Genomic DNA, 27,000 nt, shown 5'->3' with positions numbered 1-27,000 from the left:
TCTTAGCTGTGACCAGCTGAGATAAGTATCATGTGCCAGATTAAAAATTTTCTTTGTTTTCTTTAACAACTCACTCTCAACACGTTGGCAAAACCAGCATCATAAACAACAGTGTCAGTGTACAGGAACAGAACCTGATGTTTATCTGTGTACAGAGCTGCTGCCTTGCCAGTTAAAGGGAAAGCATTTTCTGCACAGGAAATGCTCTTTCTCAGAACTGTAAGTCAGTGCAGTTATCAAGATGACAGAATACAAGAAAGGAATGTGGACTTTTCTTTTTACGACCTGAGATTGGAATAGAAAGGCCAAGGACTGCACAAAAATGAAGTGTTCCTGTTAGGTAGTTAAAAAAGCTTCTTTTCCTCTTGGAATTTCTCCTTACTCAGTTAGTTTCACTACTAGTTCACAGTTAAATGAGCAAACATTTGGTCTAATAAAATATTCTAAATAATGTCACTGTCCTATCCATTTTCCAGATGTCTCTGGATAAATAGTTCCAGGCATCTTCTATAACTTCAAATTGAAAAAATTTAAGTGAATAATCTGCATTGTTCCTGGTCTGTCATTTATCATGCGCATTTATGACATTCAGTGGAAAACAACTGGATTCAAGAAGTCTGGGGAAGGACAAAGAATACAATTTTTAGAACTTCTTTGCAAATATTTTGAAGAGGAATGTTCCTATACAGCAGGTGCTTCAAAATGGTCAGTGCTAGATGTAACTGAGCCTACAAACTGAAATAGAAGCAATGTGGTACGTACAGCAAATCTTACATTAACTACAATAGGTTTTCTTGTAAGTTTTGTAATCATTGTGGCAGATAAATAAAGCATAATAAGATAAAATCACAAGACCAGAGTACTGTTAATTTTTTTTTCAGTTAAACAGGACAAACAAACAAACAAAAAGGTAAAAAAAAAAGCAAGCATTGCTTCTTGGTTACCAGCACAGATCAGTCAGGTCCCTCTGATTACTTCAAATACCATGATAAAAACACCTGAAAACCACTGTGTGTTTTAAACATAGCCAAAAAGAACTTTTCAAAGAGTACTTTTAAGTAGAATGTATTTTTAGCTCCTACAGAGATAAATTTGTATGCACCAGGAAGGGGTTACAACTGATACACTTAGAAAGATTTCCAGGAGAATAAGGCCAGATTTCTAGAAGCTGAGAATTCTTTTGGAGTTTGACTTGTGTCCATTTCCCACAAACTTTCAAGTCTCCAATTCACTAACATATTGTATTTAGTCAATTAATGAAGCATGCAACTTTAAGAATAAACCAATTAGAGCCACCTAACAAGTCAAATCACATAAGAACCATAAAAAGATTAAGGGAACACAAGAACCACAAAAAGAGTAAGGGGAATTGTTAGAAGACTCTTGCAGTCTTACAGAATGCAATACTTAGCTGCAAATTGAAAAGGTAATTACTCCAATCCATAGCATAATAATAAAAAAACCCAGGTGCAGCCTCCATATATTTCATAATTTTGCTTCCTATTTTAAGTATTCATGCAGTGCAAAGGTTTTTAAAAAAGTTCAAGAAGGCCTCTTTAACAAGCATGCTCTAAAGTGAGAGGCACTGCATCATGTTAGGTCTCTAGTTACAGAGTAAGTGTCCCCAAACACATTTGTTTCATGCATCACTTTCATTATCACTCACGTAAGCTCATGAAGTTTTCTGCTTTTCTCCTGATCAGTCGCTTTCAGCTTCTCATGCTCGACTCTCAGACGCTCCTGTTCAAGCATCATCTTCTGGTTTTGGCTGAACACAAAGTAATTATTTTATCAGCTGAAACTCTCAGCCCATTCAGTAACAAAATGGAAGATAGAAGGACAGTTCTGGAGGAAACTCTCACCACTTCCTTCCACTGTACTGTGCTTCTGTACTTGCTCAGTCCAGAGATATTTGCACCACCAAAATAAAGACAAGTACTTACTCTTGAAGCTCAGTGATGAGCTTCTCCTTTGCATCAACTTCATCTCTCAGGCTACTGATTTGTTTCTGATGAGTCTCACGATGGCTCTGAATTTGCTGCTCCACAGCTTGCTATTAGAAAAAACCAGAACATATTAAATCCTCTGAGTTACCACCAGGCTTCACTCTGGGGGGATTTGGGTTGTTAGGGTTTTCTTCTTTTTTAAGCAATGAAATTGACTTGCCTTGACTTCATTTGCAGTTTGAACCTTATTTAAGTGCTCTTTCTCCATCTCATGGACCTTTTCTAGAAGGGTTAGAGAACAAAAAACACAATTCAGCCAGGTATCTATACAATCACATGGATGATGGCATTGATTTCCCTTCCCTTGCCAACGCCTTACAATTTGGAAAAAGTCTCCTCCCACCACAAAAATTAATTAAATTAGTAACATCTTTAATCCTATCAACAACAGTTCTTTCAAGCAGCAAATATGTTTTACCATGGATTAATTCTACATGTTCAGCAGCAAAAAGCCTTTCTCTATAGCTCTACTTCTCAACCTAAACAGAACAGAGCAATTCCCACTTTATATTTATCACTATATTGTTAAAATGGTGGTGGTGGGTGGGTGTAGGGAGGCAAGTCCTACCCTGTGCTCGGAGTTGAACTAATTCTTCATTAAGGGAATCCACAGATTCTTCCAGCTGCCTCTTTTTCTGTTCCACATTCTGAAGATATTCAGTCAGTGACTTGATCTTGGCTTCATGCTTGTGGAATGAAAAGATTCATTTGCTTTGGAACTAGGTACCATGGAATTACATCTGCATAAATGGTTCATACTTATTTTTTACACAACAAGTAACCTCATCTCAAAACAAAAATGGTGCCAGCTAGACTCTTAGAAGAATATGACTACTCAAGTAGATCTGTAATGCAGTCTTTAAGACAATGTCTTTATTCTGGGTTGGAATGAAATACATTTTTGGCTGGGAGATGTTTGAATGTTAAATACTAACAGAGGCAAGAGAGGCCCACTGTATTTAGAAGATTGCTCTGAAATGTGCATCTCCTGATTTTAAAAGAGATGATTATCTGTATGTAAAACAATATAGAGAAATATAAAACTGCATATCTAGATTACAGTTTTAAGAAGTGTTAGAATTCACATTACTTATCTTTTCTAACAATCACATTAAAGCAGCCTTTCTCACATTAGAAATAAATTTAATCTGCTACACAAACCTCCTGGAATTTTATTGGCTATTACCTCTCCCACTTCCAGCCTGGGCATTAGCAGGCAGAGTGTCACTAGCCAGTGCTTCTGTAAGACTTGCATCTGTACAGAATCCTGTACTGGAGAACACACAGGCTCCAGTACTTAATACAAGTGCTACAAAAGCGTTAGCAGGCTACAGATAAATTGCAGGAATTCTGACATCCTGCCATGCAGAATTACTTAGAAGCATCCAATCTGATGAGAGTACTAAGGAAACAGCTGAGTCTTATGGCTGTTCACTCACGGTGTGCTTTGCTAGGTGCCAAAAAAACCCTGCAACTTCTTTCCCCCCGATAGGTTAATGGATTTAATTTATAAAAAACACTGTGCACTGTAGAGAAATATTTACCTGTGAGATCCGGAGCTGGCAGGCAGCCAACTCCTTTTCATTTTCTTCCATTTTCTTATTGCTTTCAGCTTGTGTGCCTTCTAACTGTTTGCAACGTTTCACCATTGTTTTCACTTCTGATTTCATTTTGCTAATGTACAGCCTTGCGACTGTGAATTCCTCATCTATCATGCCAGTTCCCTCAGGCTGCTGAAAAGGGTGGAAGAGCACATTTAGAAAGCTCACATAACAGAAGTGAACTAACAGTGCACTGGAGCATCTTAATGCCCAGGACACATCCCCAGCCTCAACTGATAACCACAGAACTTAAAAAAAAAACAAAACGAACTTACATTTTGGTATTCAAGTTTTCTGATTGATTATTTAGAAGTCTGTACAAAGACAATGAGCTGCCTGAAGTGAATGCAATTCACAATTTATTTCTAATACTGCTCAGAATGACTTACTGCAAGTAAGATGGCTATAGCCATCTTCTACACTTATCTTTTATTTCATGTCCTCATGCTGCTTTTAATACAAGTGTCATCCTGATCATCACTCTAAGTCAGTATTAGATTTCCAAGACAATGTTGTTGATTAAGACCACTTCATACAGCAGTTTGATAACAGGAATGAGAACACTGCTTCAGAAAAAAAATCATGCATGCTCTTCCTTGTCTATGCATAATCAAATTCTGTCTGGGACCTGATTAAGTCACAATACAAGCAATGGAGAAGCTTATGTCCAAATTATTAATATAGATGAAGCTTCCTATGGTGGTAATTTTTACCATACTAAGAAAATGTCCCCACCTATCCACAATGCATGTGTTTAATACATGGCACTGAAGACAGCAGTGATTAACTCTTACCTTGACATCATTATTTCCTACTGCAATTCCAATCTCTGCAAGATCTTTTAGTAAGGAGGCCATCATTTCTGTAGCTCGTTTCTTCTGATGGTTGGTCATTTCTTTAAGTTTCTGAAGCTCTGCATCTATACTGGCTAAAGTGACCTACAGTAAAAGAAGTTACCCTTGATTAAACAAAACACACTCTTGTTCTTGGAACTAGTGTCATACTATTTACAGAGAACCAGCATTTCTTTTGAAAGAACTAAAAAGTACTGGGGACAGAGACCTTCAACTCACAAAATCTTAAAATTCTGCAGCAAAAATAGTGTTAACACTGTTAAACAGCATTTAGAGTCATATACAATTAAATATTGCAGGGAATCACATTTATAGAAAAAGGGTAAATGGACAGTAAGTCCAACACTTTCCACCATATTTTGGTAAATTAAAACAATTTCACCTCTATCTGCAGAGCTCTTAACTCTTCCCTACTTGCAAATCAAAAAATGAGAATACTCTTCCAGTACTGACATTTTATAAGCACAACTCTTATTCTGGAGCACTTTTTCAGCTGGTTTGAGCTGCTGTGGTTGTAGTGGCTGCAGCTCAGCAGCTTGCATGCTCAAGTGTCTGCTATTAGTCTGCATCTCAGGCAGAGATGCCAAAAGAGGCTACTGCATGGGTTAGCAGGGCCAGATTGGGATGTCTTAATTTTATGACACCTCTGAACAGTTGCTTTCTTGCAGATTGAGTTATTCATGACACTCAGTGGACGTTAGTTATAATATCTAGGATCAGTACCTATAATTAAAAACTACATCAATAAAGCAAACAAAAAATCCCAGCAAAAAACAAACCATATACTTCAGAATCATACAGACATACAGCAAACCTACTCCAACGGACTATAAATGCTGCTCATAAGACTCCAACTTTCATAATTCTCTGACTTTTGGCCAAAATTCAAGTGATGTAAGTTACCAGTGAAGACTACTCAGTTCAGAATACCCAGAAGATTAAAAAGAAGTTTCATGATCTTGTGAACTTCAATTACATCACTAGTGATGTAATTGAAGTTCACAAGATCATGAAACTTCCAATTTTTACTAACTGAAAATTGGAAGACACAGCCACTAGAAGACTCAGACCCTCTTATTATCATCTTCAAGAAAAGAGAAGAGTGAGACTTGTGCCACTGTCTGCAATGCCAGCAAACATGCTGATCCTTTCCAGTACTTAGAATTTTAGGACAGTAGGTAGAGTATCAACTGCTTAAAACTGATTGAGGTCTGCCAAATAGCTGGTTACCAAAACTGTCAGTTCAGAAACTTTGCTGGGATGTAAGGAGGTGAACAGTAGCCTGTGAGACCGATGCTGCATCTGTATTTTAACAAGGGTTATCTTGTGGAAAACTCCTTTCCCAACTACTCCTTTCAGAAAGTAAACCAAACTGCTTATTTCTGAAGGCCTCAAGGTAAGTATCTCACATTCCAAACACACAGCAGGCAAATATACATTCCTTTCAAGAAAAACTGCAGCATGCTCACTGCAACTTCAAGATTGGAAGAAGCAGATTCTTAAGTCAGGATTTCCCCAACTGCACCAGAAAGACAGACAAAACCAGCATATAATGAAAGTGTTAAGTTTTGACACCTAGGATATTTCTGAACACTCTGAAGGTAGTAAAATGCCACAGGCACTAAAAAGACAAGCACTATCAAGGTAGATAATCACCATACACTTTTTCTTAAGTTTGCAGGTTTTAGATAATAATTCTCTGCAAAAATGAAGTTTTAGACTTCGGATCTCATTTTCCCTTGAGAAACACTTTCAAAAAACTTTAAGAAATACAGGTAAGGCAAGAAAGTCACACTGAAGATTGTCAGTAATTTCTTATCCCAATTTCATACCGATTTTTGATTGAGTTCATCACTAAGCAGTTCATATTCCTTTGCCTTATCTTCTACTTCCTGAGACTTCTGATCATAGTTGACAGCTAATTCTTCAAGGGCTTGTAGCACCTCTTTCACTTCCTCTTTAGAAGCATCATTTTCAGCCTGAAGACGATTCAACTCTGCTTGCAGGTTGTCTTGGTCCCGTCTGGTTGATGCCAGAAGCTGCAACATTGAAATACACCAGTAAATAATCATTAAGAAAATTCCACACATATCTTGAATTTTATTAATGCTTTCAGCTACTGCAATAGCTTTGCAGCACTACATTCTACATTCCTACTGACTAGCTTCGTGCAGTAAGGATACCAAGAACAGAATATAACGAAAAACTAAATTCACCATCTATATTCACAGTTCTATAAGTTTTTAAATATCCTAAAAATGGAAGTGATTACAAATGAAGACATATAGGAGTATCAACTACAAATGCACATGGAATATTCTCAAGTTCTCAAAAAAGCCACTGAACACTTCTCATGAGCCTGGACTAAACTTCAGCATTTTAACATTGTTAGCTGGTGAAGAATAACTAGACAAAAGGTACACTTGCTAAAAAAGCAGATTTAATTATTTAAATTAGATTCAACAGTACCTCCAACTTCCCTAGTCCTTAGCCCATTTCCTTCTGAATATGCACACAAAGATTACTTTTTTCAACATTTGTGCTATAGAGAAATAATTTTTCTAATATTTTGGTTAAATGAAATTTTCACTATTAATAGGAATTTCCCCTCATTAATTTTTATCCCTGGCAACATGTGCATACAAATAAATTTGAATATTCTAACAAGTATGGAGTGAATTAACACCTAGATACTTCCTTGTTCATTATGGGCCAATAAATTCCCCTCCTCTCCTTTCTCTCTCTGTATAGCAACTGACCAGAAGTAAACCTTAGAACAGATTTCTTACATTAAATGAAGTTCCCTTCAGTTTTGACAACCTGCTAATTCCGCATAGGGAAGACAACTACCTTTGCATAAAACACTTCAATTTTTTCAGTCTTCATGGATACTTAAGATCCAAGAAAAGCCGGTTTAAGTTTGGCCATCAGCACAGTGTAGGTGGGAGGAAGGAACAGGCAGAGCATTTAGATAAGGCATAGAATAAGCTTTCATTCTACTCCCTGGTCATAAACTGAGACCTATTCCAAATACCAAGGATTTCTTTAATGAAAAGACAATGAAAATAAAATATAGATGCAAAAGCAAAACTTACCTCTTCCTGATCCAACATCTGTGTCTTCAATTTTTCTACTAGTTGACTCTGCTGATTAATTTCTTCATCCTGCATTTGAAATAAGACTGTGTTCATTAAACTGACAAATACCACTCAGAAAAAAATAATCTATAAGACAGCAGACATCAGGTATCTAACTTTTCTCTATTCCAAGATAATTACATAACAAATCAATAAAAGCAAAAAACAATTCTTTTCAGTGGTTGGAGCCATTTATGAGGCTTTTAACTGGAATGTATGTGTAATACACCATGCTTCAGAGACAAAAGTCTTATACCTGTGCTTTTGCAAGTCTTCTTCAAGTTGTTCTAACTTCCAAGGAACAATTAATATTTAATTAAAATATTTTTTCTATTCAAATACAGTACTACTGCTTAAATTTGAGATTATTTATTTCAAATAAAATATTCAAATCATGGAAAGAAAAAAAATTTTGTCTCCAAATTACTCATTTTCCCACATCCATTGTTTTCCAACTAACAAACGAGACTCCTTTGGCACTCCTTTAGCACCAGATAACTTTTGATTTCTCTTAATCAGAATTAAGAAGAAGCACTCTCAGCAAATACTTAAACAAGCTGAGCTAACAAATTAATATTGGCAAATTAAACACAGAATAAGCTGAGCTGGAAGGGATCCATCAGGATCATCAAGCCCAACTCTCAGCCCTGTGCAGGACACCCTGAGAGTCACACCCTGTGCCTGAGAGCATTGTCCAAAGGCTTCTGGACTTCCGTCAGGTTTGGTGCTGTGACCACTTCCCTGGGGAGCCTGTTTCAGTGTTCAACCTCCCTCTGGATAAAGGACCTTTTCTAATATCCAACCTAAACCTCCCCTGACACAACTTCAGGCCATTCCCTCAGGTCACAAGAGTGAAGAGATCTGTACCTGCCCCTTGGCTTCTCCTCCTGAGAATGCTGAAGACATATTATACAATAATATAGTTCAAGACATATTTTCAAGAGATCTTACATTAAGAAAGAATGGCATACCTTGTCATCCAGTTGTTTGTAAAGTTTGGCAATTTCTTCCTCACATTTCCTTCTCTCAGCATCAGTGAAATTGCCAGTTACTCCAATTGTGGTAGCTGGTTTATCGTTAATTACAGTAATATCCTTGTCCACTGCAAAAGCTTCTAAGTTGGCCTTCTCCTTGTCAAACTGTTCATCAACTGGTACAGTCTCCCCTTAAAAGTAAACTTAATTTTAGTACAGTTAGCCATGACATATTTCCTACAAAATCATCCTTGAGAAGTATCACATATTTCCTACTAACAGTTTTACACAGTTAAGAAGCAATTGAGCTCAGCTGTTACTTGGCAAAAGAAAAAAAAAAAAGACCACTAGATGATCCAAACTATTTCCTATTTACCACAAAACATTGTATTTCACCCAGTTACTCTGCTATGAGCTCCAAATTACACATCAAACCTTAGCTTCTAGAAAGTCACCTAACTTTCCCAGAAGACATAAAACTCTGTCTCTCCAATGGCACTGTTTTACTAGATAGACATATTTTCTTTTACAGTGCTCTGCATCTAATTTAAAATCTTCTCAGTTACTCTTTTATCCTTTATGTTCATGAAGATTTTTCTGATGAGAACACTTTAACTCCACAGAGAAGAAGACAGAACATGCCAAGGCACTTCTCTGGTAAATCAAATTGAATTCCTTAGTGCTTTATTCAAAACATTTCACGCAGTCCTTGGAAGATATAGGCTCTTTCCAACACTCCAGTATCTCATGTTAAGCATAGTTCTTTCAGAAGATTGACATTTCAGGGGTGGCCTCATATCAGCTCTATGAAACAATAAAAAAACCCCAACAAAAACCAAGAAAACCCCGACATCCTACCAAACCTATTTCAGCAAATCCATTATTTTCCAGATTTGTATCAGGATATGGTGCAGTTGTCAGATTGCAAAATCATCTTCTACAGCTGCTAAACTCCAGGGTATATCTGCATGACCTATGTTCTCTTTTCCTGAATCTATGGCTTCACTATTAACTTGCAATTTGCCAGCAACTTGAACTGCTAAGAAGTTAATCATTCAGGAAGAATTAATAGGCACATATTTGGTACTGCCAGCAACTTTGGGGTTTGGGTGGGTTTTTTGCCTACTCACATGTTTGAGTTTTAAATGAGGGCAAGATTTTAAGATATTGTTTTGAATCAGAAAACTAAAACAGAGGAAACATTTTACTTAGTTTCTTCACTTACAAATAGTATCAGTTTTTTGTCGCCCAAAATTAATTTTGACTAGTAACTAGTAGAAGTTAGAAGTAACTACTAAGTAAGGACTAGTAAGTAACTAGTTCTGCTAGAAAACCAAGTGTTGAACAATCTAGAAGGAATACACTTTCAGACATTTTTGTCATAACATGATTATTAGAAGTTATTTCAGTTGCAATAAAGCAAAAATATATTCCAAAGCTAACTTACTACTACAGCTTTAACATCCTTATTACGGCCTTGCATAGTGCTCTTAGCTATTTCTCGTAGCCTGAAGACTAACTCAGTGTGTGTTGTCTTGCCTAAAGTTTGCAGAATAATAATAAAACTGCTTCTCACCATTCCTCCATCTGTTGAGCTCATTTTCCAGCCACTGTATGGTGTTACGCAGAGTCTTGTTTTTCTCTTTTTCCTTCTCATACTTTTTCTTCCACTGTTCTGCAGTGAGCTCCACATTGACACAGACTGTGTTCTTAATGGTCTTTGCTCTACACATAGAAAGTAAAAAGCTCTGAAACTTCATTTTTAAAGAAAGGAATTAAAGGTTACTAAATACATGTTCACATATCACTAGTGAAAACATAAACATTCCCATCTCTTCCAAAACCTTATTTCTATTCCCTGTCAAGTTACTATTCTTTCAACTGGATTGGCACAACTGTTGAAAGACAGAGCAACACAACTTTGGGAAAGCTGAGAAATCTCAAGCTGATTGAGTTGGAAAAATTAAGCTGCATATCTTCATCTGAAAGAACTGAGGTCAGGACAGCTGTACACAGTTTTGAACAAAGGATAGTATTCCCCATCTAGCAAACACTGTCCAGTGGAGAGGACACTTCTGACACCATCTGGCAAACCATCTGGCTTATCTAAGAAACAGCTAATTTCAACCAAAAAGTCTAGTTACTAGAACTCCACTAACCAAAAAGGTGCTACAAGCTACTTAGATAATGGCAGATGTGAGTCTGCATTCAGGTGAATTCCATTAAATCATGTTTGGAGGCAGGCACTGATAACATATTCACCAAGTAATGCATGGTTTTCACTATAGTGCCATACCTCACTTATCTCAATAACTTTCCTGTTTGGTCTTCTACTACTGAAAATCCCACTCCAAAATTCAGAACAGGAAAAAAGCTTAATGGCAGTTAAACATCTCTCTTGCCCTGCATCAACTCCAATAAGGACTCTTCTGCAAAATCTTAGGGAGACATTACTACTAAAACAGATATGATTTTCTACTATGTTTTATGACTATTACATAGCCTTCAGTTACTACAGCTGAGGGCTTCAGCATAAATTTGATATCCCTAGGAAGCTGAATTATTACACTGGACTAATTGTGGTGGCTGAGACAGGGATGCAGTCTCTTAATTCCTGAAAACATCAAGAGCACAAGTTAATGAAACTACATAGCTGCAGCTGGTAGACACTTTCCAGTAGCTCATTCACTAAATGATAAAAGGAAAAGACCTCCTACCTTCTAAAACGAAACCAAAAACCTCCACTACTGCAGAATGCAGCCATTACTCCATGCTCACTATTCATATTCTGCCAGATTTCTAATCTGGTCTATTTTCCATAATACAAAACTTCTCAGAAAACACCAATAGGAAATTATCTTGTTGGACTGAAGTGCCAGAGGTACTAACATCAAAGACCAGATGGACTAGCAAAACCTTGTCTGGTTTTGGAACGTGCTCCACTAAATGGTGTGATTGAATCTATTGGTCAGGAACTGGAGTATAACAAAGCAGCAACAATAATACAATGGTAAAGAAAAACTACCTAACAAAGTACCTAATTGGAAACGAGTATGTATAAATTCAGTTACAAATGACACAGGAATTCACAAGAATAATTTCAAAGTTTACTGGAGTGTGAGATACAGACCAGAGAACAGGCTCTCCTGGCAAATAAAGGATTCAACTTACCAGGGGAGAGCTCCTTCCTGCCTTCTTCCTACGTACTTTAGGGAGGGCAGGGGACAGGGAAGTATTTAAACCTTCAAGATTATACATTAAACCACAATTTGAAGCAAATTATATACTTCTCCTGAAAATACAGTCTTCAGGATCTTGGCTGGTTTAAGGATTTATATATATTATGACACAAGACAGACCACAACACTTAGGCACATATACACAAGAATTACAGAAAGAAAGTAAACATTGTAATTAATCTGGTTCAGGAATCTTAATAGAGCAACTTGCTTATTTCCTATTCTGTATTTATTCTTATTAAGTCATGTACTCACCTTTGCCCAAACAGAAGTGTAGATTTAGTTTCAGATTCATTGTAAGAAGATGGAGAACAGCAAATTACAATAGTGGTTCTGCAATTACCCCCTAATGAATCTTGAAGGATTCTGGTCATTTTGCTATCACGATATGGAACATATGTCTACCAAGAAAGAGGTTAAATGATCAGTCACAGGTTTTCATACACATTTAATCTGCTGAAATACGAACTACACTTTTGCTAGGTATGACCTCATTAGAAAGACATTAAATTCTACTTTAATTCATTAATCATAGACTGAAGGTGTATGGGATGACAAAAGTGTATTTCTATGTTTGGTAACCATTAGAGCGCAAGGAAACTTTCAGTATGATGCTCAGGTCCCTCAGCATTAAATGTAACTTACTGATCTTTACTGTCAATACAGTACAAGAGCAATGGCCACCTGCAATGCACTGGCTCATATCACTGAGATTGGTAAGAATTTCTGCACAGTATGTTCAGAGATGCAAGCTTTTAACCTTTAAGTAAAAAAAGTCAAAACAGAACACTTACACTGCTTTCAGCCAGGGCTGAGATGACATTTCCAAGAGCAGACAAAGACTTATTGATGTTCTTGGCCTCATCCAGCACAGCACCTTCTGCTCCAGTTTTACTAACCTGTACAATATTTCAGGACATTACTAAATGCATCTTCAAAACACACCTTCAAAATTTAAAAGAAAACTTATGTAATTTCCCCACTTTTAAGTCAGTCTCCCTGACTTTATGAGGTACACCTAAGCCAACTCTTAGTCAGACTTTCCCCAATTCATTATCAATTTTTCATTCAAACCTCAGGGTCTGAAGACATTTCTCATGTTTTTAACTGAAGTTAATATTTTCCCTGCAAAGTAAACCTTTTTGTAGCAGATAAATGTATAGTTAATAACTTCTGTCAAATTAACAACTTCAAAAGTTTTTTGAAGTCTGTAAAAATGATTAATTCCTTAAAAGTAAATAAGCATTATGAATAGTTTGTCCAGAGATTATCCTTAAAAGCAAATTACCTCTCCCCCTTAAAAACCCTAACAAAACAAACCATAAAAACCAAACCATATACCACTACTACCCCTAGAAAATACAGCAGAAAATCTTCACAAGCATAAATCTGTGAGAACAGATTTTAGAGGCAGAATCTGACCTACATGAGTGCTCTAGGAACTTAAGCAGGTAGCAGAAACATGGAAAAATCTGACCTGATGCCATTCTATCTACGTTGCCTCTTTTGTCTCAAGGGCTGAATTTGACTTACAGTTCCATAACACTCCCTTTACTATTTCCACCCAGCTGTGACCATGACTACAATGAAACAATTCTATTTTCCTGTGCATAAACCCATACAAGCCATTAGAAAATTCCCTGCATTTCAAAGGGACTGGGGAAATACACCAATGTAAAGCTTGAAACAAACACTGAAACGAACTCCAGAGAAAGGAGACCTGCAACCCAGCTCTCTTCTTTAAAATAAAAAAAGACTCTGACTAAAGAAACACATTTCAAAATAAATATAGGATCAGAGACAACAATAAGGTCATAAAACAATGATGTAAGAAAAAACAGCAGCAAGCAAAAACATCTGAAAAAACTGGAGATAAATACAGGGATAAACCCAGAAGCAAAGATGAAAAGAATGTCAGAAACCCAGCTTTCAGAAGACTAATTAGAGTATGTATTTCTTTCTCTACTTTAAGCTACTGATATAGGAAAGCAAACTGTCAGCCAATGTTAATCAGATTTTCAAATTAAGAAACTTGGTATCACTACATAAGAAAATCCAGATACTCCACAACCATAAAACTTGATTCCTGAACCTGGCTAACCCACACATCTGTAACACTTTTTTTTTTTTTGCACACTCAGATATTGAAACTGAACTTTACCCTCTTTCCCCACCCCAGTCTAGATTTACAAATCCTCACTTTCAGAAACGTGGATCAGCTTAAAACGTCTAACAGCCAAGCCAGGCTAGGATTCAGAAACCATATTTCAACATCAAAATTGACACACCTCAGAGATGACAACTGAACCATGTAAAATACTTGACTGTAAATAAAAAACATAGTTTCAGAGTAGAAAGAGAAACATATAATTACCTTCTCACTACCTGCCAAGTCCACAAGGTAAAGTTTTCCACTTAGTTTCTGTTCTGTTTGAGTATTCTCTTGTTTTACATTAATAAGAAAAATACTATGACTTCGGGAGCTGTGTTCATTCATATCTATAATTCAAAATAAACACATCAAAAAGATTTGCACAATCAGTCTCACTCAAAACAACACCTCCCCATAGTGCAGCAAGAGATCCAAAGCTAATGAATCTGTATAGAGTAATCTCTCAATGTCAGTAGACCTAGAGGCAGCAAAACCAATGATATCATCTAACAGGGTAAGAAAGATCCAGTTTTCCCTTGGGCTCCTATAAATATGACATAAGTTCACTCATCAAGTTTGCTAGCTGTCAACCATGGATTTCACACGTTAATTTACTTTATTAGAACAGAAAGTGTATTTAGTTTTTGATAAGGGAGTCTTTTGAAGACTTCCAGTGTAGCCCATTTTATCCTTCTCTGTAAATTTCAACTGGCTACAGCCTTTCATTCCTGTCTTGTACTGCCCCCTCTGTTGTGAAACATTAAGAGAAAACAAGACATGTTGAATTTAAAATATTATTTTAATCCAGTAACAAAATTTAATCTGAATGAGAACATCTGACCATTTCTTCTTTTCAAGTATAAATCTCTCACAATTCTAAAAGTACCAGCTTACTGATGTTAAAGAAACACAGAACACAAAATAATATTCTATCCAAATTTTCTTAGTGCAGTCCCCACTTGAACCTTTTTACTTAGGAGCAATGAAGCAAAACCACAAGACTGAAATATTCCTTAAAAGGAACATATTACTTTTGGTTTTGATCCTTAACCTAAGAAATGAGAAGAAAGCACTTCTATTTTCTTAATGACTGTATAATCTCTTCCTGAATAAAGAACTAAACACAGGAAGATTGTGAAACATCCTGAAATTGGCTCTGAGACTTCTGACAGTCACCTCAGTTGCTAAGAGCTCAAGTCTTACTTTGCATGCACCTACATCTTCCTTTGTCTTCTCTAACCCCTCTGTCATTTCCAAATCCTGCTTTTTGTGGGAATTTGGAGACCAATGGCATAGCTCCTTGCAACTCAGTTACATGCAACAGCCAAAAAACTTGAGATGCTGTTTAAATCTGCAGCAGGTCTGAATTCTGATCAGCTGCTCCTAGAATATGCAACAGAATGATCAAACTTTGGACCAGCCACACTTACAGATTTCTAGGTTAACTGAAACAAATTCCACAAACTGTCATTTTGCACTAAAAAGTGCAAAATGACAGTTTGTGGAATTTGTTTCAGTTAACCTAGAAATCCTTAAAATTCCTTCTGCTTTAGGAATTTTGCATATTCCTAAAGCAGAACTACACCTTTTCTCCAGTGATTCCATAGCTCCTCACTGATGACTTACTTTCTCCTTTCAATCCCAGTCTAAGCAACATGATCTAACCAGACATGAACTAAAATACTCGTTTATGTAAGACATACTGAAACTGCTTATGCCAAACCCTTTCAAACACCTGAATTATTTAGCTCGCTATCTGTGCCGCCCCTCCTTTTTTAAGGCATACCAGAAGCAAATAGATAAATCACTAAAAGGAAACAGCAGATGATACTTACTTGTAACTGCTACGTGTCTATTTGATTTTCCTTCATCTATAGTATCCATAACTTCTTCTGGACTACATACAAAACGCTCTGTGCAACCCTTTGGAAAAAAATGGGGATTATGAAAAATAACACCACATAAACAAGGCACAAGTAAATAGTGCGCACCAGAGGAGTGCAAGATGAAAGTACATCAGACTGATGCTCACCTTTACATAGGGAACTCTATTTTTGTCCTCATGAACAGAAAGATTGGTCTTTGAAACTGGAAGAGAAAACATTCCAAAGCTAAGGCAAAACTGAATGAGAGCACTGCATACAATGCATGCCCAAGTCATAAACGTTACCTCTCGGCAACACAAACAACATATAAACAAAAAACATATAACAACATATAACAAAGCACCACCACTGCATCTTTAGTAATATATAGATGAGCTCCATGCTCTCCCATTATGATGTACCTTTCTCATGCAAAGTTATTAGCACAATGAATACCTAAGTAACATAAGGAGTTTTTAATATATCCCTCCGGAATAACTCATTTTACAGTTCAATACAAATAAAAGTCTTACCATCCAAAAGGTCCCTTATTTTATCCAAGTATATTTCAAAATATGACACCTAGAAGTAAGAAGAGGAAAAGGGATACATCAGAAGGCAAAACCACTTTGCTCCTTGATCACAAGGATTCAGCATGATTACTATGACCTCCCACATAACAGTACATCCAGCTCAGGTTCTTAAGGCTGAATTAAAATGTATCTTTAAGAAGAAACTGTTTTGATCAGAAGTTCCAATCACTATTAGCACTGCCACAGATTATTAGCACAGTTTCCATCAATGTTGAATGGAACAAAATGAAAGTTTTAACATAATTCTTCTTTACGAAAAATCAGTTACTTCAGTAATAACTCAGGTTATCAGGTTTCCAAGTTAAAGGCATTTGAAACAGATACAGACTATCAATTCACGAACAGACTACCTTCGAGTTTTAATACAGATTAAAGTAAAAATGAAAAGTTTACCTTAATATGAAACTCAAGATTCTCATCCATGGAGTAAATATAATTAAAAATATCTTGCACTATTCTTGGAATAATGCCCATTCCATCTGGGTCATGAAGTTTCCCCTTAACAGAAAAAGATAGAATATAACAAAAATTTCATACTCAATCCAGCATTACAAACAGCATTCAAACACAAAACATCTGGTTCAGTTTAACAGACAAAATACTGACAGGTACGATGCACTTACTCCATGAAGTAAAGAGAAACCCACAGTTGCCCAAAAGTGAAAAGTTCTACAGCTCCCCAAAAGTGAAAAGAGCAGCCTCAGAACTCTCCCAAACTACAACTGAAATGATGCTATTGATATTATTCCCGTGTTTCTCATCCCGCTACTGAGTGTGAAAAAAAACCCCACACTGCCATTTTCAGTCCTAAAAAAAATTATGGGCTATCAAAATGTTGCAAGAAGAAAACAAGCTGACATCTTATTTCTAGAAAGCAAAGACTATTGTGATGAAAAGACATGACAGTGACAGTAAGAGAAAATAATTTTAACATTCTTACTTCCATAGTGTGTGTCTTTCCAGATGATGTTTGCCCATAAGCAAATATTGTACCATTGTATCCCTCAAGTACATCTAAAGGGAAAGAGTATTTTCATTAGTGTTCATTTCCTTCTTCTAAAGCTAAGCTGAACTAAATAAAAAGTAAACAAGCAGGTCCTAAAATGCCCAGCAAGTTAAATCACTCAATGTCTGGGAACATTGTGCTAGAGTTAGGGGGAGGGAGGGTGTTCCTCCTTAAATATTTTAATGCATTTTGCCATCACTGATGGTGTCTTAGAAGTTCCTGTTTCTTCAACCAGAAAAATCAGGACCTTACATTTAGGAGCAAAAAGGAAATTAATACAATTGCCAGGCTGAACAGATGGTCTTTGATTTCTCAGAAGAAACCAAACAGGAGAACACCATCATATTTTCTGCCTTCAGGAAAGTTTAATTGTCCAATTGTGATGAGAATGGGCAACGCCCTAAGTGTCAAACATCTTACTCTTAGTCCATAAGCTTCTATTTCAAATTATGAATGAACCAAGCAAAGTTTTAGACTGAGGGGTGAGGGACTGGTGGGCTGGCTTGTTTATGTGTAAATTACTCTAGAATCACATCCTGCAAGCAAACTTTTATTTTCCAAAAACAAGCATAAGGAGATACTCCAAATGGGGAGATCGTTGCCACTCCACCATACCTGTAAATCCATTTGTCTCACCACTAGAGCTCATTTGCCACTTGATGCAGCACAGGTGAGAAATGCCACACAGAGCTCAGAGGCTTAATGGAGAAAAGGGGCAGCATTACAATTCTTAGCTAAATTCAGTTTTCAAGGAGCAACCTTCTGATCTGAGCCTGATTATTATTTAACTCATTAAAGGGTTAAATACTTGCAGCAGCATGAATTTCCCACAGCAATTAACTTTTCTAATGATGAAAAACACAGTATGTTCACCCAATATTCTGTAGGTATTAACTAATGGTTGGTATTTCAGGGATTTCTGACAAGGCTTTGTAAAGCTGTTTTGAAAGTTGGGTCAATTAGAACTTATTGATGCCCTCAAGAAATGAATCAATTTTATTTTCAGGGAACTAGCTAATTGCTTACTACAAAAATGTACTGTGGCATATCCTTCATTGTAACAATACTTGATTTTCTGAAGGTACTAGGACAAATCTGAGAATTATGTTTTGGAGAAATTGTACACCCTAGCATGCACAGCAATAACTCATATTTCATAATTTCATTTCCTCTTGCATTCCTCCAAACGAACTTCTGTATGATATTTCTCACCAATAAATTTGGGAGGACATGGAGACAGTACATGACACATCTCAAACTTATTAGTAACAACTCTTATGTTTAATTTCTGACAAATTGTTTTAAATTATCATTGCAGAGAACTGTAAAAATAAACCCTAAAACATAACAGGTAAATGTTACCAAATGTTGCAATCAATTGAAACAGCAGGTTTAATTACAGCATTGACATAATTTATTAGCTCAACTACAGGATGACTGTATGGTGCTACAATCCATGTTGGCACTTATTAAACATTCCAAAGATAAAAGGCAGCAATAGAAGTATTCGTTTTCAACACTGAAATCCACAGGAATATGACATTTTCTTATGGTAAATTTGCTCTTCCACCTTACCTTTGACAATCTTTTTAGCACAGTCATTGTATACTTGTTCTTGTGATGTGTTTGACTGGAATACACGGTCAAATATATATGGCTTGGACTGCAAAAAAAACCAAAACAAAACAGTTATCAAAAGATGCTGGAAAAGAGTTATCAAAAAATGCTGGAAGTGGAACTGGAAAGTTTTTGTTAATAGTTCAAAAGTACTCTACACTGTCTGAGCCCAATCTTCTATTTTAAGCACTTGAAGACTGTTGTGTGGAAATCAGCTTAAATAGTGCTGCCTAAATCTTCACAGGCTTGCTTACAAGGAAGGCTTTGAATTACATATATATTTGGTTTCAAAGTATTATCTACATAGTTCTGCAAAACTGCTCTGCCACATGACCTCAAGTTACTTCATTTACACGGTAAGGCAATACCTGGTCTGTACATCTAAGAAGCCCTTATTCTTACCTACCCTGGTAGTAGGTTTACTCTGGTAAACTCAAATTATTAAAAACATACCCCATGACACAGAGTACCTGTCTTGATAGTGTTTATCGAAAAAATCAAACCAAAAATAAACATTCAACATAAACTACTGCGCCATATAATACATCCTTAAAATAAAACTCCCCAAGCAGAATAAAAGGCGATACTGGGGAATGAAACCTTTCACAAGACTCATTTTGGAAAACACTACATGAGGAAGATCTGACAGAATTTTGAGAGGAATGTTGGTTATTGCTTTGTTTTAGAGAAGAGATTCTCGTAACAGTTCTAAGCAGCTGACAATCTACTAGGATATAAATGATTACGCTCATCTTACAAAGCTCAAATTTTTTTATAGCACTTTCAGAGCTTGATTTTATAGGTAGCCATGCAGATGGGCAAAGTTTACAAAAAACCTAGGTCAGTTAACACTGTTAAACACCCCATTTAAGTGTTCCATTCTGTCTAAATTTAATTCATTATTATCCTCCCACAAGGATATTCTGGAATCGCCTCTCCAGCAAAGAAACAAGTATGGCTTCCATCTTTAACCCACCCACATTTGCCTCCTCTGGCCTGGCCTTCCATTTGTCTTCTAATAATATCTAGCACCATCAAAAACAAAGCTTTTTTAGACTAAATATATTTATCTTAGGCCTTGAAATCAGGTGGATGAGCACTCTCTTGGAAAAATAATTACAGAGTTCACTGTATAAATATGTTCAAGAAACCACAAGACTCAGTTGGCAGAAACTGTCCCTAAGGGGCTGAAGTTTGTCAGAACATTTGTTTCACAGCAGGGAAAACACCACCCTCTTCCATTACTCATTTCAGCTTCAAAGACACCTCAAATCCCTATGTTCTACAGGTAGAATTGAGGCCGTTAGATACACCAGGAGGGAGACAACAACTAACCCTGAGGTAAGAAAATGAAGACTGAGAACACATTACATAAAAAGTAAGATCCTGTAGAAAAGATGACACCATCTTTCTCACTAGCAGCTGTAGTTTCAATAAGCTTCCAATTTCACAGATATCAATCAGCTACACTACACACTGCAAGTCAGCTACACCACAAAACATTAATCAGCTGTTTCGTGCTCCAGTGCATATTTATATGCACTAAAATAATTCAATTGTGGAACAGAAAATCAAGCTGCAAGGCCTTCACTTGGGCAGTATTGCCTTTAATTGATCTTGTTTATTTATACAGTGAAAGCTGCTAAGCACATGACCAATTTCGATTTCCCTCAAGTTAACAATTGCTACCAATATACAAAACTTAATAATTTTGGCCAAGAGAATCCTCACAAGCGGTCCTGTTGTCACTTGTCACTTCTCCATCTTTTGCATGTGGAAAGTGGAATATTTGCTCAGATGTCCTCATTTTTTATCACTCCTATGAAAATCCATACTAGTGGCATGTCCCTGCTCTATCATCACTGAGTCAGTATCTAATCAAGTAAGTTTAGACAAGCAGGTTCCAGGATAATTATGTTTTAAGAATGCAAATTACTCCCACTCAGTATGGTTTCACATCTTTGACATCTACAATGCTATGTCTTATCACTTCTCTTTACAGTCTACTTTCTGCAGTAAACAAAGCTAAAACAGTATTACATGGATTACCATGCCCTAGAATGTCTCCTCATTACCTTTAAGAGATTAATCAAGAAAGATTAAAGTGTCAGATATTTTTTCTGCACCACCAGATGCCTTTTCTTCCCCAAGCAGTAAACAATCAGATCTAATGATGAACCGAAGACACAAAAGGCCCAAGCAGCATTACGGTGTGGTGTCCCTGACAGGGGTAGAAGCAGTGTCACTAACACAGTACACGGCTGCTTTGACACACTCCAGAAATTTTCAGAAACTGCTGCTCAAATTCTGTTAAAAATTTAATACATAAGGCCTTATAAGCAAGATATAAAATACCAAGCAAACAAGCAGTACTTCTAACTTCCTCTCTTAGAATCTTTTAGTTCCTTGCCTAGCATTTCTTTTGTCTGTAGTCGACCACAAGACAACTGCAGCTCCCACAGTTGCCTTGCACTTTGAGGGATGTGGTCTCACAGCAAAACTTTCCAAGGGCTCTCACAGCCTTCAGAAAGGTACAGCTGCCAACATGATTCAGCAGTAGTTACACTGAATCTTAATAAAGGGATGATGCTGAAGTACAGTTCCATAGCTAACTTAAAGACTAGTTATCCATTATATAAAAGGATACTCAGCCAATCTAAATTATACAAAATTTGGAGTACATGTGAGTTTCTGTGGAAAAACTTTTTGTCGATATATCCAATGAAAACTACAGAAAAATCTGCAATCACAACTACACTGAAAAACTTACATCAAAATCTATGAAATACTAAAGGTTATCTCTGTAGATGTAATTTAAAAAACCCTTATTACTATTGCAACTTTCCATAAAGTACAGAATTGGTTATTTATAAGATCACCTGAGTTTACCTTACTTCCTATGCATGGATATCTGAAGCAAAGTCAGCAGTAAAAAAATTCACTTGAAAAATCAGTAGCATATTTTCCTACCACAAGACATGCAGAAGCTCTTGGATGTTTTTTGCTAGAATGGACAGTTAAAACAGAGCTACAATACCTACCCACGCTCAGCCTATTCTTGGTGAAAGGTTAAAGTAGCACATAATGGGCTTACTTTGCCTTTAAGATCTGCATCTATATTAAAGAATGTTCTTCCCATCAGCACAAAATATGTTAAAAGATTTATCCAAAACGGAATAGTTTCTGGAAAGTATGATGTCAGATACCTGACTCACTTCTTCCTATTACTAAGCTAAGGTATTGCTGCTTTGACACACCTAATCAAGTCCAACACTGCCAATGGGTGAAAAGGCACAGCTACAAAGTAGTATTTTAATTTCAGGAAGAAGAAAGAGGATTTTTTTCTTGTCTTAGCCCCATGCACACAAAAGTGCAGATGATACAGAACAGTCAGTGAATCTCAGCTTTTGGTCCCCTTTTTCATATTTCTGTGGAAGTACTGCAATTCAAGTATTAACTATTAAAGCAGTTTTCGTTTGCTATAGAATTACTATAATATGAGATTTAAAACACTGTGACTAGAAACTCAATTTCCAGAATGGAAACGGAAAACTTTTTGAATAAATGTTTCAGCCAAACTTTTTACTTTAGTAGAAAAGTTCTTCTAAAGAGAAAAGCAAGTACTGCTGTTTATGAAAATGGTCACTGAATTTTGGGACAAAAAAACCCAGCAAATATGAGCAAGGTGTTTCTACACAACTGGCAATACAGCCAGGGAGAAAAGCTTTGCCTTTGCAGACTCCTGTAAACAAGAATACTTCCTTTCTGTTAAGTCATCACACCACTGTCACCTGAAAAGTACCTTTGTTACTTAACATTCAATGGAATAAAGTAAGATAAAGAAATAGAGGATAACACTGGAATAATAGTATTATTTCAGTTGCACATTGCAATTCCTGATTCATATTTATAGTTCCACCGCAGACCTGATGCCTTTCTTTTTGTCTCTAATTAAACACTGCTTTCTATCTGCTTTAGCAAACAATAATAATAAAGTTACTTTAAAGAATACATTTCATTTCTTGAATTTATACAGTCCAGTACAGCCTACAGCATTTTTCTTTTTAAAAAGCCTACTACTAAAAGATGCAGTAGTAGATGTGTCCTTCACTACCTGATTCTAACAACCCTCTAACCTAGCCTTGTCTCATTTACGATCCAACACTAGTTTAAAAGATAATGAAAAAGAAAGCCAAATGTCTCAAGCTCTTTCCAGGATCACAGGGGTACATCTTGAACAAATATGAAAATACAAACAAGTAGCCATGATTCTTTCCTGAAAGCCATACAAATAAGGAATGGACAATGATTGTTACTAAAAGCCATTTGGACAATGAGGCATACTGCCCATTCCTGTGCACACCCATAAGGCCTCACCACTGCAGCCTCTGGGTAGTGCTGCTTTTGATTCAGGCTTCAGTTCCAAACCCCAGAGTATCACTGCATTCAGCAATGTATATCTTTCGGGTAGTTTTAAGATGAACGAGACTAGATGTAGAAAGGTTTTTAAAGAAGGTCTATAGATACATTACGCAGAACTATAAAGCTAGTCAGTTGCAAGCAGTTTTACATTTTAAAAAACAAAGGAGAAAATCCTGTATCAAACTGCTCTTCCTCCCTGTTCTATCTTACTCAAAAGCCTGAAATCCACTAGCATATTTCTGTCAATTTTTACATATGGGTATATTCTAATATTTAACATGAAAGTCATATAATGAGTAATCTTATAATCTGTTTTAACAAAATCCTTATACTTAATTAACAGGAGAAGCCATTAGGAAAAAATAATTAATAGAATATTAAGATGAAAAGAAGCCACCTGCAATTAAAAAATTAAAAGCCCTTTACTAGTTAAAAAGTTTCATCCTGTGGAAAGAAAATACTTTGTTTCAGACTCTGCTCTTTAAAGCAGACCAACACCATTTGTCCCCTTAAACTGCAGTTACACACTTGCTACAGTTAAAACTATCATTTTATCTAACACAGATCATAATGACTCACTCGTCCAGAAAGACAAGGATGACATTAACTTCATAGGAGCTAAGAAAAGAAGGGAAGACAGCTAGCTCAGAGATGACAGGGGAGTCAAAGAAGGAGGAGGGTTTGGTTATAGTCACTGATTTTTCTCCCCACCCTCCTCCAGAGGAGTCAAATCTGCAGCCTGGGATCAGCTCTGCTTCCGCTGCCTCCCAGTCTTCACCTCCCATCGACCATTACAGGCAACTCCCAAGCATTATTAACGCAGCCTCCACTGCTCCAGCCCCGAGCCAGGCACCCATGGGAGGTGCGAGTCCTTCAGGCAGCTGAGGGAAGCAGCTATAAAAAAACAAAAGTGGCTCAATTACTGCTCAACAGGCAGCAACAAGGACAGAAACCAAAGAGCTGAGGTAACCAAACACACAGCTTATGGAAGAAGCCTTTTAGACACTGTTTCATGAGCACTGCTTCTGTTATCCCTCCTTGGGCAATTCTGCAACACACAGAAACAAGTGGTGCCGGGCTACAGGCTCAGGTTAGAGGGTCCCTAAATTTGTAAAAATTCAGTCAAGCTATTAAAAACAAAACTATCAAACACAAGTTATTGTCAACAGTGTTAGAGATTCAAGTCATAATTTTGAGGGTACCAATCTTGTAGCCATCATTACAAAGACAAAACCACAGAGTATCAAACCTTTATTCAAATTTTGTAAAACAATACAAATACTGTCACTGCTACCCCATTTAATTAATTCTGGGGGCATTTTTCCCTAAGTCAGACATAGCAAGTCCTGGATCCAGGACAACTGGGAAATTTGTTGTGATTTCTACCAAGGTGAAATAACCAAGGTACAGCTGGCAACACTAAAAATCAATCCTGAGCAGAAAGTCGCACATGATCCTGCAGGAGCACACCATCAAATTGTTCTACTCAGATACAGAACCACCTCAGCACAATCTACATTTTAGATCATTTCAAAGTGCACCTAAAGAGTATTTTAAAAATATAGGCTTTCATTTATACCAGGGCTACTGAAAGAAAATTTATTTTTTAAGCCATAACACACAAAGGTTTCTACACTAAACTGTGGATTATAAACAGACTTTGCAGTGTCACAATGAATGGGTATTCACTGATTAAAGTGAGATTATCCACTCTAGTTAAATTTACTATTTTCCAGGATTGGTTCCTTACTCTGAGTTTACCTGTACAACCTCAGGAAGAAGTGATGTACTCCACGATAGTAACTTGCCAGCTGAAATGAGCCCAAATTACCTCATTTCACAAGCATGCTATTGTTCTTGTCATTCCAGACTCATGGAATTCCATATTTTATTGACAAATTCAGCCAAATATTAACAGACTGAAGCACTAGTATTTAATAACTCCTCTTACAAAAACGTATTTTATTAAATTGCCTCCTGCAACTTCAGATACTGTGCAAAAAAGCTATTATTGGTAGCCTCAAAAAACAAAACAAACCCCCAAAATTTTTAGACAGATAACTGGCCTCTAAGTTACTTTCACCAAGAATCAGCACTCTCCCATGAAATATATTTACACGAAAACACAAATTAGGAGTTAACAAAACAAAACAAACATTGGGGCTAAAGTGTGTTTGTACAACACCAACCAAACCAGGCAACAAACGACCGTACTTTATTTTTATATTCCATCTCTACTTTGTAGCTAGCTATGATCCACTGAAGAAAAAGGAAAGGATTATTTTTTCCCCTGCAACATCCATATTGTTTTTAACGGGCCTCATAACTTGCAAGGAGACTCCATTAAAATACATTTACGAACATGTAGTAAGGCAAATGGTCTGTTTATTCTGATTTAACAACAGAAAAGAAGCTGTCAGTTGAAGACTGATGTACAGATCTTGAGCACTAATTCTCTGGAGCCTGCACGGTCGTTCCGCATTTCTTCCCCAGAACTCTCCGCAGACACTTATCGGGCGGCAGCTCCCACGCGTGCCTTTGGCAGTCACACACAGGTCCGAGAGCGCCCGGCCGGCGGACCCTGCGGGACTCGCCCTCACCCCGCACCTCGGCACTCGGGCCTCTGGCTGCAGCCTTTGTCACAGGTCTCCTGACCTGCCCCCACCGCCCTGTCCCCACAGCCCCACGCCCCTCTGCCCCCACCGCCTCCATATCCAGACCAGCCCACCCCGCCCGCAGCCGTCCCTGCCCCCTTTCCCCTTTGCCTCGGTCTCCAAGGAGGCCGCTCCTCTTCCCGAGGCGTCCCCGCCCGCGGGCGCTCCCGGGCCCTCCCGCCTCACAGCGCGCCCATCCCCGCGGCGTCTGACCCTGCCGACCCCTGACACCCCCTCCCACCCCCGCGGCGCTTCCCGCCTCTCCCGCCCGGGGCGGCCCCTCACCGCGATAACGACGGTGTCTTCGCCCTGGAACTTAGCGATGTACTTGTCGCCTCGGGCCACTTCGGACTCGTTGAGGGGCCTGAAGCGACACATCACTTTGATGTTACACTCCGCCGGGTCCGCCATCTTAGGCCACCGCCGCCTCCGGGGCGCTCAGCTCCGCCGCCGCCAGCTGCCGCCGCCGCACCGCCCGCGTCGGGGGTCTCGCAAGCCGCCGTGGCCAGGAAACCCGCACCCGCCCCGGCAGGAGGAAAAAGGGAAGGGCTCCTTCCTGGCCGCCGCCGCCGCCTCCTGCTCTCACTTCCTCCCCAACATGGCACCGGCCATGGCGGCTGCGGCCGCGGGTCCCGCCCCGCCCCGCCGGTGGGGCGGGCGGGTGACGTCACTCACCGCAGCGCCCGCCCCGCCCCCAGCTCTGCTCCGTGCGCAGGCGCGTCACCGCCCCGGGGCGGGCGGGGCGGTGCCCGCGGGGCTGCTGGGGGCGCTGGCAGGGGCGAGGCGGCCTCAGGCGGGCGGGGCGGCCATGGCAGCGCCCACCGCCACCGCTCCTGTCGCGGCGGGGCTGGACTCGTGGAACCGTAAACTCCTAGAGTTG

At 38.1% G+C, this 27,000-nt stretch overlaps 1 protein-coding gene across 1 annotated transcript in view; it reads right to left on the bottom strand.

The window, feature by feature from the left end:
• The window catches only part of KIF5B (kinesin family member 5B), a 30,193-nt gene extending 3,434 nt beyond the window's left edge, over window positions 1–26,759 (bottom strand). Inside the window, exons 1-20 of the mRNA XM_050970681.1 lie at window positions 26,406–26,759; window positions 19,003–19,090; window positions 17,362–17,435; window positions 16,815–16,919; window positions 16,362–16,410; window positions 15,996–16,051; window positions 15,799–15,886; window positions 14,186–14,310; window positions 12,606–12,710; window positions 12,067–12,212; window positions 10,149–10,297; window positions 8,570–8,763; window positions 7,557–7,625; window positions 6,294–6,500; window positions 4,402–4,545; window positions 3,551–3,739; window positions 2,575–2,692; window positions 2,167–2,228; window positions 1,944–2,053; window positions 1,667–1,768 (exon numbers count right to left, since the gene is read on the bottom strand). Coding sequence (XP_050826638.1) covers window positions 1,667–1,768; window positions 1,944–2,053; window positions 2,167–2,228; window positions 2,575–2,692; window positions 3,551–3,739; window positions 4,402–4,545; window positions 6,294–6,500; window positions 7,557–7,625; window positions 8,570–8,763; window positions 10,149–10,297; window positions 12,067–12,212; window positions 12,606–12,710; window positions 14,186–14,310; window positions 15,799–15,886; window positions 15,996–16,051; window positions 16,362–16,410; window positions 16,815–16,919; window positions 17,362–17,435; window positions 19,003–19,090; window positions 26,406–26,531 — 2,306 coding nt within the window. The 5' untranslated portion in view covers window positions 26,532–26,759. The remainder of the gene's footprint in view (window positions 1–1,666; window positions 1,769–1,943; window positions 2,054–2,166; window positions 2,229–2,574; window positions 2,693–3,550; window positions 3,740–4,401; window positions 4,546–6,293; window positions 6,501–7,556; window positions 7,626–8,569; window positions 8,764–10,148; window positions 10,298–12,066; window positions 12,213–12,605; window positions 12,711–14,185; window positions 14,311–15,798; window positions 15,887–15,995; window positions 16,052–16,361; window positions 16,411–16,814; window positions 16,920–17,361; window positions 17,436–19,002; window positions 19,091–26,405) is intronic.
• Window positions 26,760–27,000: the final 241 nt, after the last annotated feature.

The sequence above is a fragment of the Serinus canaria genome, chromosome 2 (genome assembly GCF_022539315.1).
Source record: "Serinus canaria isolate serCan28SL12 chromosome 2, serCan2020, whole genome shotgun sequence".
NCBI lineage: Eukaryota > Metazoa > Chordata > Aves > Passeriformes > Fringillidae > Serinus > Serinus canaria.
Note: the sequence above shows the minus strand (reverse complement) of the source record. Positions and strands in the feature narration are given on the sequence as shown.